The sequence below is a fragment of the Amblyomma americanum genome, chromosome 7, assembly GCF_052857255.1.
Source record: "Amblyomma americanum isolate KBUSLIRL-KWMA chromosome 7, ASM5285725v1, whole genome shotgun sequence".
NCBI classification, from domain to species: Eukaryota; Metazoa; Arthropoda; class Arachnida; order Ixodida; family Ixodidae; genus Amblyomma; species Amblyomma americanum.
Genome location: NC_135503.1, coordinates 14,221,916 through 14,233,872, shown reverse-complemented (window position 1 = coordinate 14,233,872; position 11,957 = coordinate 14,221,916). Strand labels below are relative to the sequence as shown.

General features: G+C 45.2%; 1 protein-coding gene across 1 annotated transcript in view; it reads right to left on the bottom strand.

The window, feature by feature from the left end:
- Nucleotides 1-7,993: 7,993 nt before the first annotated feature.
- The window catches only part of LOC144098530 (MFS-type transporter SLC18B1-like), a 33,945-nt gene continuing 29,981 nt past the window's right edge, over nt 7,994-11,957 (bottom strand). The window contains exons 11-13 of the mRNA XM_077631248.1: nt 11,880-11,954; nt 10,994-11,087; nt 7,994-8,130 (exon numbers count right to left, since the gene is read on the bottom strand). Of these exons, the coding sequence (XP_077487374.1) occupies nt 8,005-8,130; nt 10,994-11,087; nt 11,880-11,954 (295 nt within the window). The 3' untranslated portion in view covers nt 7,994-8,004. The remainder of the gene's footprint in view (nt 8,131-10,993; nt 11,088-11,879; nt 11,955-11,957) is intronic.

The window sequence follows — 11,957 nt, the reverse complement described above, 5'->3', positions numbered from 1 at the left end:
TTAAGGGACTGTTTACATTTCCGTACAAATATCTTATAAGCCTCTCGTCCGCCTTATCCTCGAGTGCTCACTGTTATATTCTAGAAATTTCCCAGCAAGTGGGATCGCAGCGCCATCTAGGTGTCTTGTTGCGAGAAGAGAGGAGAGGAAAGGAATGGGCGAGGCCGTGTGGGGGATGAAGAAATGGAGTTATGTGGGGTAGATAAGAGAGCTCAAAGCGGGTTTCACTCTGTCAAAAGTGGCAACCCCCACACTAATTAAGGCTCAAATTTCAGAACGCCCCTTGGCTTACATTGTTGCCTTACCTCAAATGTGGAGCTCTCCATGCTTCCTTAATTAAAGAAAGCTTTGAAAAGACCTATCTAATCATCGAAACGTCATTAGCCACTTCGTGGGTAGAGAGAGAGAGAGATAAAGAGGTAGAGGGATGCCAAGGATGTTTACCAGAAGGGTGTTCCGTTTGGCTACACTGCAGTGGGTAGGAAGGGTGAAGGCATTGGAAAGGGAAAAAGGGAAGGAGAGAGAAGCACAGTCAAAACTTGTCCCTCGAGCCAGTCGCTCTCAGGTAGCAAAACAATGCGGTTTTCTTTGGGTACCGCAGGGTCCATTTATGTGCAGGTCCTTGGATGACTACGTCAAGTGCAGCCTTCGGGCTGCAGTTGAGTTGAGCCGCAAGAATTGGATGTAACGCGTCCAGTACATCCAATGCATTGTGTGCTCCTGGCGTGCTCAGGATATAAAGCATAGCTCCCAGGACATTCATAAAAGATGAGAGCATTGCAATAACTTGGTGATCTTGGCCACGGTCCGAATCGCGCTTTTGTCTGGGTCAGTCGTAGGCGTTGAGCACTGGGAGTGCACCAACGTCCCTTACCCAGCTAGGGGTAGGAAGCACTAAGAGCAACGAGAAGCACCTAATACGCGTCTACGGTGGAGAATATGCGGCTACTAATAGAAATATACACATTAGAAAAAAGTAAGTACACACGCATCTTCAACTTTGCATTCGTTTGAGGTACGCGCGCCTTTATATGCTCATATTGCAATACACGGGTATTGGTGCAATGTTCTTACCTTGATGGCTTGGAAAGAAAAGTTGGTCTAGCAACGTCCCATTGTTTACAATGCAGGTCCTATTGTTTACAACGCAGATGCATTGCAGCTGCAGTGCAGTGGCAGTAGCGAATTTTGGCTGTGCCGCTGTGAACTCGTTGTCGGAGCTGGCGGAGACGCCCTAGTGCGCAAGCGCAGAGCGAATGGTCGTGCAGTGAAGCAGGTGTTCAGGTGAGGGAGCGAGGTAAGGAATCGTGACGATAACGTTGTGCCTACTTCAAGAAAAGGGCGCTCCAAAGGAGGCCGCATTATTTAAATGAATATTTAAAAAAAAATCTGAAGGATGGCGACCCTCTGAGGAAAAGAGCGTTTTGAAATTTCGGCCCGATTTCCAAAGCTTATGGTTTTTCAAGCTCGCCGAGGTCGTCGTGCAGGAGGCCGTTTCAGTTCTTCCTCACCAGCGTGCACCAACCGGAGCCAGATGTCAGTCCGATAGTTTACCTCTTTCCTTACCGCGGGACACCAGAGAATTTGGAGTTGATGTGCATAAAATTTTTGCGCCTACTCGTTTAAAAGTTTTTCTTTAACGCAGCAACAGTTGTGTAGTTAGTAGAATTATCTTTTCAATGACACAAAGAAAAGAAAAACTTAATATATGTTTCTTTCAGAAGAACAAAATCCTTGATTGGCAAAATTTGAGACTCGAACAAAAAGTCACAAAAATTTTAGACATATCCAGTGAAAAAAGAAAGGATAATCTTAAGTATGCTTTCTTGTGTGTTTTTCTGCCAGAAATGAGAGTTCGTAGTTTCGGAACTCCTTGTGCTAAACTTTCTGGTCAGCAAATATAAAATCAATTGCTCGCGCGCAGCGCTTCAGGCTATTCCGGACAGCAGTGCTATATGGAAGACCCTGGGCCACCTGGCGGATAACTCTGTCTGCTACACCGATGGTGGCACAGAATCGCTCAGAACATAACCGGCACCTTCAGAGAGGCCCTGAAAGCAGTGAATCTCCACGGCAGCGACGGTAACGAAAGTCACAGACGGGCACCTGCAGATAGTCCAGGTCAGGAGGAGCAATCATCTCTGTCCGAACTAAAATAAGACGGATGAATGTCATATTTCCCACTGTGCTGTCCCTTGCACCTACAGAATCAAGCGTCGATTCTGTGAAATTACGACAGCAGCATGGCTTCTGAGCAGGGTCAGATCGAGAAGAGGACGCCACCTTGCTTGCGGGATCGCTCCATGCTGAAGGGCGCGAAGTTTAAAAATGCTTCCTCACGCGGCTGACAAAGACGCCGATTCCGAAACAGAAGTAAATCCCTTTGCAAAACAATGAATGCTGTTACTTGTCCGGAAACGACTCGAATCGCTCTGAAGGGGCCATTTTGCGTTATCGCTCAATTTGAACGATTTCAATGACCGCAGTAAGGACAGTGTTAACTGCTACGGCACGTGTTACTCAGTCCTAGCTGATGTGTACTGGTACTGATATGCTAAGGAAAATGCAATTTCGAGCTATACTGGAAACTCTGTCAAAACTGTAAAAGACCAGAACACGAAGTTATACTAAGACCGCTGCATTTAGTAAATTCAGAGCATCGGTGCCAGAAGCACAGTAAGCTATTACGACACCAAGCCAGTTATATTCGTTGGTCTTGACAATGACAGTAGTCTCATAGGAGAAAGTGGGCGCACGAATGTTCTGGTAATCCCATTATGAAACACCCGCTCGGGCTTTTATATAAATTGAATAAATAAGAAAAGACATGAATCAGGCACGCGTCTCCCGCCGTCTTGAAGGCCGCCTCGTTTTCAGTAATCGAAGAGTCTCAGCGCAGTGTCCGACGTGCAGGAAGCCACGGCCCTAGTAGCAATTCAGCAACTCAACAGCCCTTGAAACCAAATAATCAAAGATTGTCGGGTTCTTGCTGCAAGTTGAACAATGAGAGCATATGACAGACTCATTTTTGGAACCCAACAACGTGGCCTCGAATAAAGGTGAACGCCAAGTTCTGAAGAGTTAGAATCCTCTAGGCTGTTAGGCCACCGAGAGACAGGTGGTTGTTAAGGAAGCGGAATTGCCATTGATCGTGGCGGCCGCAAGTCCAAGCCGCCGACGTACTGACGTCTCGTGCAACTGCTCTCTGACGTGCGCGAAGCCTTCACAGAGCAGGTGCAGCATGCTTCCGTATTCTCTCTCGTATCGTGGTTTGGCGGTGGGAAAAAACACTAGATAACCATCACAGGCAGAGATATGCAATGGTTCCTTCCGCGAACGTCTGTGCCTCCGGGCTGCTGCTCTGTCGGGGACGTGATGCGTGGTTTTCCTCGGTTCTGTCCTCTACATTTATGAAGAACGTGTCACAATCAGTTGCAGTTCTTCACTCCTACCTGCAGTGGCACAGAAAAATTATGTGCCCCGTGTACAGGCGCTGGACGCTTCCGCATTCTCAGATGGTACCTGTGCACTTGACATAATAAAATTGTACTCAGCAAACAGAAATCCACGTAGATAGGAGTAAACGGCTTGTAGCCTAGCGCACCCCGGAAAGGGCGGTTCGTATCATCATCATCTTCATCATCATCGTCGGTCTGACTACGTTCACCGCAGGGCAAAGGCCTCTCCCATGTCTCTCCAATTAACCCTGTCCTTTGCCATCTGCGCCCACCCTATGCCCGCAAGCATCATAATCTCATCCGCCCACCTAACCTTCTGCCGCCCCCTGCTACGCTTGCCTTCTCTTGGAATCCACTCCGTTACCATTAAGGACCAGCGGTTATCTTGCCTTCGCAGTACATGCCCCGCCCAAGCCCATTTCTTCCTCTTGATTTCGACTGTAATGTCAGTAACAGGCGTTTGTTTCCTCACCCACTCTGCCCGCTTCCGATCTCTTAACGTTACACCTATCATTTTCCTTTCTATGGCTCGCTGCGTTGTTCTTAACTTAAGCTGAACCCTTTTCGTTTGCCTCCATGTTTCTTCCACATAGGTGAGTACCGGTAATATGCATCTGTTGTATATTTTCTCTTCAGGGAAATTGGTAAACTGCCATTCATTATCTGAGAGAATCTGCCATATGCGCTCCACCCCATTCTTATCCGTCTAGTTATTTCTCACTCATGATCCCAATCAGCGGCCACTACCTAACCTAAGTAGATGTATTCCCTTGCCACTTCCAGTATCTCGCTTCCATTTGTGAACTGCTGTTCACTCGCGAGACTGTAGAACATTTAATTTGCTTTTTGCATGTTAATTTTCAGACCCGCCGTTCTGCTCTGCCTGTCCAACTAATTGATCATGCTTTGCAGTGTATCTCCTTAGTGACTTAACAATGCAATGTCATCAGCGAATCGCCGATTACTTATGTTTTCTCAGTTTACTCTTATCCCCAACTGCTTATAATCCAAGCCTCGGAACAAACTCCTGTAAACAGGCGCGGGGAATAGCATTGGCGAGATCGTGTCTCTCTGCCGGAGAACCGCCCTTATTAGAATTCTATTGCCGACTTTATCGAGGACTATGGTAGCTATTCAGTCGTGATAGATACCTTCCAGTATTTGCACATGACTCTTCTACACCCTGATTCCGCAATGCCTGCATGACTGCTGATGTTTCCACTGAGTCAAATACTTTCTCGGGATGTGTGACCTTGGGATGTCCTGTCAGCCGTCGCGTTTCTTTCTACTCCATCGTGTGCTGGGATTATGTTGTGTTTGGTGTTCTCTCCTTGTCTGTCGCTTCTCATTATGTTTGCGACTGCACTGTAGATCTTCCCATTAAGGTAGGCCTTGCATGCTTTTTGCTAGTCGCGCACATCATTATGGTTTTTTCAGTGGTGTTTGCATGCTTTATGACTAGCGCTGACGTGACTTCCTCTGCATCCTGTATGCCGTCTTTGTCCCTGATGGTAGGGCTTGTTATACATTTCTCTGGGTTGTTGGTGACTGTCACCACTGCCGCTTCTCTACCCTAGTGAATGCTCCCATTTACACATAGAATATTTGCTCTCTATTGCATAATCGAGTTTTGTGTATTCCTTGCCTTCACCTTTCGTCTTTCGTCGCGGTGGAGTGGGTTTTTGTCCATAAAGCCGGATCCTTTGTGTTTTGATTTCCTTCGCTCGGGTTGTAAAGAGCTATCCCAGATTATACGTTATAAGTCATAAAAAAACCAAAACCAATGTAAGAAAACATGTTGCTAAAAAACCAGCTAAGAAATAAGTAAAAAAAAACGGCTAAAAAATGGGCAACAAGAACCACTCATCTCTCATAAAGTGGAGCGTTAAAACTTATAAAACTTTCCAAGCTATCTTTTTTTCTTTTTCGGTGTGGACTACGGATGCGGTACTGATGCAGGATTCCTTGTTGTCGTTGATCGCAACAGCTTCCAGTATACTTCACGTCTTAACTGCTCGCTATTTTTGTCCAAAAAGGTAGACTCGCGCAGCGCGGGACGCATCCAGTGGGCTCGCAATGCTTTCTGTGGTGGGCCAAATGCCCCCCCCCCCCCCCCCCCCCCCTCCCCTTCCCAGGCGTTGTTGCCGAACCTTGCGCGCTCCATCACGTGTTCGTTGAAGTACCTACCCGTTTGTACATATACACTTTTCCACATAACACGGGGAACTTGTACACAACGCCAAACTTACAAGACGTGCACGGCTTCTGGTAGCGCGTATCACACTTGGGCTCCTTGCATGTGTTACTCACCTTCGCCCACATTGAAACAGCTTTTCTAGACGTGGGAAAAAACAGACACCTCACTTCTTGCGGCTGCTTTCGAGAGGTTCTGGGAGAACCCGTCTGTGCAAAGAATCACCGCCTCAGCCTCGTGTTGTCTCCTTGCTGCATGCGGTCCCTCGTTGGCTGCTGTTTTAAGTGCATTATGAACCAGCTAGCTCAGATCCAGATTATCCTGCAGCCCCTAAAATGTGCTTCGATTTTCTCTTTTCGCGTTTTGGTGCTGTGGAAGGGGGTGAAAGTACATCGGCGGATGATTACCGCCGTTGCCACCCTTGATGCATCCTCCTCTTTGAGTCTGCCTCTTCTGTTCGTGATTTTTCGGATGTGAGAATTGTAGTTACTGCACCTTTCTTTTCGTCACAACTAATTTTCTTCAGTCTTTCCGCTTGACGCCTTTCCCGTCCCAGTTGGCTTTTTCCGACAATAAAGCCTATTGGAATAAAAAAAGAGTTCGGAGCCAGTTGAATCCTGGTTCGCAGCAGAGTAATGAAGTTCTCTTGGCACGTTTGTGTGGGAGATGAGCGGGACGTTAATTTGAATGTGAAATGATGCTTGGAAGACGGACAGCAGAAATTCCCCCACAGGATTCTTCTAATTTCTGGTACATGCAACAGGGCCGAGAGATCGAACATTGTGTATATAATCATGAAGAAATTATGCATGAGAATTATTCGTGCATGGGGGAAGAGATGGTCATCATTAAAACAATACACTTAGGAATGTTTTAATGGCGCATGCTTTGCACATTAGTCTTGCGTTATACGAAGTGCAATTCCGGTTTATGTAGCAGGAAATGTCAATGAACCTTTTTCGCGGATAAGCTCATCATTGTTTATGAGCCTTGCTATATCACTATCCCTGCGACAGTCCCGTGCACTAGCAATTGTCAAGATTGATCGGGAATATGTGATTGCCCGGTGTTTGTACCGCTTACTTCCTTCGCAAAGAATCTCGGCGCTCAAATGCACATAACTGATCTTTGGTCATTAGGCACGGCACACAGCAGTTTCCAAAAAGTGCGTATTAATAAAGAAAGTGGATGTTGAAGCGTTGGTTAATAGTTACCAGTTCCCTATTCGTTGTTTATAATGTTTCTGCACCTTTCTTTTCTTTTTAACATTTTCTCAGAGGTTGCTTGTTCATTTTATTTTCTTTGCATAGCTTGTGATTGCATTTATTAAAATATATGTCCGCTGCAATATTAAGAGGAGTCCAGTCCTCTTAAGCACACTCAACTTAACTCGTCCTGATTTTGACCCCTGCATGCTCGGTACGGCTGCTGTGATCTCATGGGCAAAGCGATTTCTCAGTGAGAGGTTTCTCAGGCATTTATAGAACTTTAGCAAGGAGCCTGTCTTGGCACGGGGAGGTTAAAACTTGTCTTTTGGGTTATTTCAGTAATTCCTTCTTGCATCATTATTATAGTTCTACGTTGCGTATTATGATGCTTTCAAACAATAAAACTGTGACTCGTTGTATCGCGGCACCAGGAATTGAATCCCCGTATCTCTCGCATAGGAGGCGGATTCTCAAACGATTAGGCCACCTTAGCGGTGCCACTGGATTTGTTTACGGGAAAGTTCAGGGAGAGGATTAACGAAACTGCTCGCGTATCGGTATGACATTGTTTGAGTTTCATCTTTATTACGGCATTTTGATGGAGCTGTCCTCTCCTTCATTAGTCACCTCTGGAGTCCCAGGCCAGCCACACAGCGCTCATACGTAGAAAAAATGTTTTATAGATAAGGCGGAGATGCTCAGAGGTGCTGTAGCAAATGTCTGCCTGCTGCACTTGTTCGCTGACAAAACAAAGTTATCTCTCTTTTTCGTTAATTTCTTTTGTTTTAGTATGAATGGCTTTTTCTTCTCTCGAGAATGTTTCATACATCTTCCAGAATCCGCAGATCTGCACACGCTTAGTGCATGCGCTTAACGAAAACTGCTTATTTTCTGCTTCACACGCTAGCACAGACAGAACACTATTTTCTCTTCCTCTATGTACGTGTTTTGTACATCGTTTCAATCATTAATTGAGCATGCTTCATCAATGAAGCCATGCTTTTTAGTTGCAGGTGCACTTTGCATGTTAACAGGTGAGAATAGTTTGATACTTTAATGCGCTGAACAGAAATAAACAATACAGCAGACATTACTGATTTGTTGAAGAAACCAATACCATGTAAATAGTTGTAAGTAAAAAGCTTTATTTTTTGGAGGTGAAATGATTTTCTTGAAGTGACCATTTATCTCTTGCATCAGTCAGGTTCATCTTTGCCGTTCTGTACGAGAAGAATGCCTTGGCGACCCACACGGTAAGCATGACAGGAACCTGTGCAGTAATCAAGTGCTCAGGATTACTCAAATTAAAATAATCGTGGTATCATTGAGCTACCATCTGTGCTACGATGCTCTGTGTGCATTCCGAGTTCAGAGATATTGAAATGACACAACATATCTCCAGAAATAAGATTCAGCAAATGTGTGCACAATTACGGTTTTTGTGATTTTTTTTTCGAGAACAAGAATTATGACGATTGTTGCAACACAACTGTTTAGGTATATTGTAGAAATTTTTTCATGGCGAACTTTACACAAAGAAAAACTGGCTGCTTGTGCATCTTAAAAGTAATGTTAATCGTTCTCTTGCCCTGCATACGCGCCTAATCACACGCACAATATTTCGTTTCCGCTGCTTACTGGGGCCTGTGAAATGCGTAGTAAACCGAATTCAATTCAGTTGCAGAATATGAATGCTCTAAATGTGTACTCTGATGCCTCGCATAGCCATGCGATTATCTGTCAGAACAACCCTTACCTACGGCATAACATTTGCTATGAGTTCTTCGCATCACTTTAGACCACAGACTTTGCACGGGGCACGATTCTTTAACGAGCACAGGAACACTTCTAGTTTGCACGACTGCCACCACGAGGCATGTGGCGCTGAACGCTCGAAATAACTGATGGTATTTCGAATGTTCGATTAGTCGCACTGACTTTAAACGCCCATCGGAAATAGTTAGCATGAGCGGAGCATGCAATTTATAGCTCAGATTTTGTAGCCAGAAAGAATGGTAGACCATGATAATTACCATGTTTGCGCCGGATCTGCAGAGACTCTAGTTTTCTCATAATTACAAGTTTAAAATACCCCCATGGATTTACACGGTGATCGCTACCGGCGTCTAGCAGGTGGCGCTAGTTGCTGGATGACCAGGAAAACTGGGGATGGGCACGTAGCAGCCAGTCTACTTTGAAACTGACAAAAATATAGTTTATTCTTTTTCGATGCCGGACAGCGGTATGAAATAGTTTCTTTTGTGATTTCAAGTCATAAGCCAATCATTTGCTGACATAGTTTATTTAGGGTTAATTCCGTCTGCATCCTAAAGGGACTTCTTAATAGTTGTACGCAATTCATATTCTCACTAAAAATTTCCTCCTACGGCTCGTTCTGCTCATGTTCATGTTTGTCTTGAAGGAGAAGGCGCATTTGTTGCTGACCAACTGGATTTAAAATTTTCACACCTCTCAATTGAAACCCGACATTTCAAGCCCGAAACGGACTCCTCGATCACCATTTGGAAACAAACAGCAGTGTAGCCTTGCCCCAGGGTTTCACGGGCAAAAAAATATCGCTATCTTGTCTAACCGCCGTTTTCTTGCGTAGACGTCCGGTAGAGACTGTTCTCGTATTTCGCTTCTGATATTTTTAGCCCATAAAAACTCCGCTTCCATCGACAGTAGCGTCTTTGACATTATAGCTCAGTATTCAAACCATACAGGCCAACTTTAATTTGCCGTCACTGTCCCTTCAATATTTACACCGCCACCACAACACTTTTTGCCGATGTGAGTTAAGTAATCAATGTCCACCTCTGACGAACTACAGCCGTAGTTTCGTACTTGAATTGCACGGGTGTCTAAAATATTCCGGCAGTTTTGCGAATGTACACTTGCAATTGCGAAAGCCGTGCCCCAAGACTGAGGCCTAGCAATACCCGCCTACGCGCTGTGAACGCGTCGCCACAGCAGCCTGCTCCTTGCCCCAGAGGACGAGGCGTTTCCCTTTCAATGCTGAAAGCATAGCTTTGCCTTTTTCAGTTTTTCCTGCACAAGTATCCCGTACAAACACTTCCTGTGGGCGTCTATAAAAAAAGCTGTGTCCGTCCATGACCTTTTAGAGGTGTCTATACACACCCAAAGCGCTGCTTTTTTCCAGCTATTGAAAAATCTGTCAGTAAAGCTTCAAAACCCTACAGCTGTGTTTAGCTCTCGATATAAAAGTATATCCACCTGAAACTATAGCTATTGACGGCCATAGGAAAGCCTTATACACAGCCGGCTATAGGACAGTTTTGAATGGAATTACGTCTTGTCCCTGACTTTCTAGACCTCAAACATTACATCTGTGATGTTTGAGCCGCTAGCACGGTGCGTCTCCAAACGCTGTGGTGGCAACTGCCTGCGCAGCACGTGCAACGTGTGATTTAGGAGAAAAAGGCGATGTATTTGGCCCTCAACGAACGCTTAATATGTTTCTATAAGCGGCGAACACTGACGCAACCTTGAAGAAACAAGATATTGGCATGGGGCTACTGTTATCGCTAGCGGAAGTTGCTTTAGTCACGTGAAAATAATGGAAAGGGAATGGAAGAAAAAGGAACTGAAAAAGACGAGCTGTGAAATGGTTGTAGTATAGTACGTAGCAGCACATGTGGTAGCGGCATGCAGTGTTTAGATCTAAATGCAATGCTTGACAGAGAGAAATAATTTTTAGTAGTACAGCCCTTTCACGATTCAAGGTTTCGAGACATTCCTCGGGACGGCTCTCTTCGAATGGTGTCTCATAATTATGTCTAGATCAATGGACTATAAGCGTCAAGCAAAACAACTACTTTAAGTGAGCAAGTTCGGTGCAGTGTAGTGTTAAACGAGGCCTTGCTACATTACTCAACAACCAATTCCCGAAAGTTTTCCGTCAGCTCACAAGAAAAAAAAAAGAGAGCGTATCTCCACATCTCATGTGCTTTTAAAATACATCCACGGCGTTATTTACTCGCGACATGTGTTTACGTTGGCTCATTTACGCTGTATTTCGTACGATCCTTGTTCGGAGAGAGGCACAGAGATTTAGAGAGAGTTGGACAGAGCGAATACAGGACAGAGATGTGAGAAGCAAGAAAGCTTACCCAGGCAGCGAGGAGAACCGCCATAACTGTTGTTGCAGCGCTGTATCCGAATGCCTCCACCAAGTAGCCAGCTATAGGCGGCATTATCAGACCCCTGAAAAAATTAAAAGAAGTCAAAAACAAAAAAAATATTAGTGCGGCGTAGCGCGAAATACTTCATGGCTTTACCTCCACAGCAGTTGACATTACAGTGGGCGCATAAAGATTAAACGTCCAAACGTGTACATTGCTCTTTAAGAGAGGCCCAAGATCCTCCGCAGACATTTAAACATGTAGTATTTGAATCTAAAATCTCACGTTAGGCTACTAGCGTTCCGTCGGCAATTCGAGGGCATGATACCCTCGCCGTCAACAAATTTACAGCGCTGACAATTCGGAACGTACCGCACTGCCAAGTCTGGAAGCAATTAACCGAATGATGTGTGTATTTCGGACAAACTGCACATGGAGCGCGCTCGATGCTCTGTGCAGTTTGAAGCTCTGTGACGATTTCAGCCGTGATGTCGGCTGACGCCCAGTGCTTCTCTGCTGTTCTAGAGTCATCTGCAGGGTACTGCAGAAGGAAATGTGGTATTGGGGAAAATAAAAATTATAATAATGGGATGCCGGGATGACTTTACTTGTTCAGCTGAATCTTCGCTATGCGTCACAATGGGTGAAAGACACGATGAGTCTTTAGGTTGGATGCGCGCCTTTTGGCTTTGTGAATCAAAGGTTCGGAGTATAGAAATGTTAGTGTACGTTTTGATAATTTGTGCCGCAATGTTCCCACCCATAAAAAAGAAGCGCGACACCTAGCAGCCCCAGGAGACGAATATATTAAAATGTTCTGTGCGCTGAGTGCTCGAGTCATCCTGGTATCTTATATGCATGGACAAATGCTTACCCCATGAAAAGACAAGTGTGGGATACACTTGACACGAAGCCTGTTGTCCGGACGGTGTCGGGATATCCGCGCTGCCTG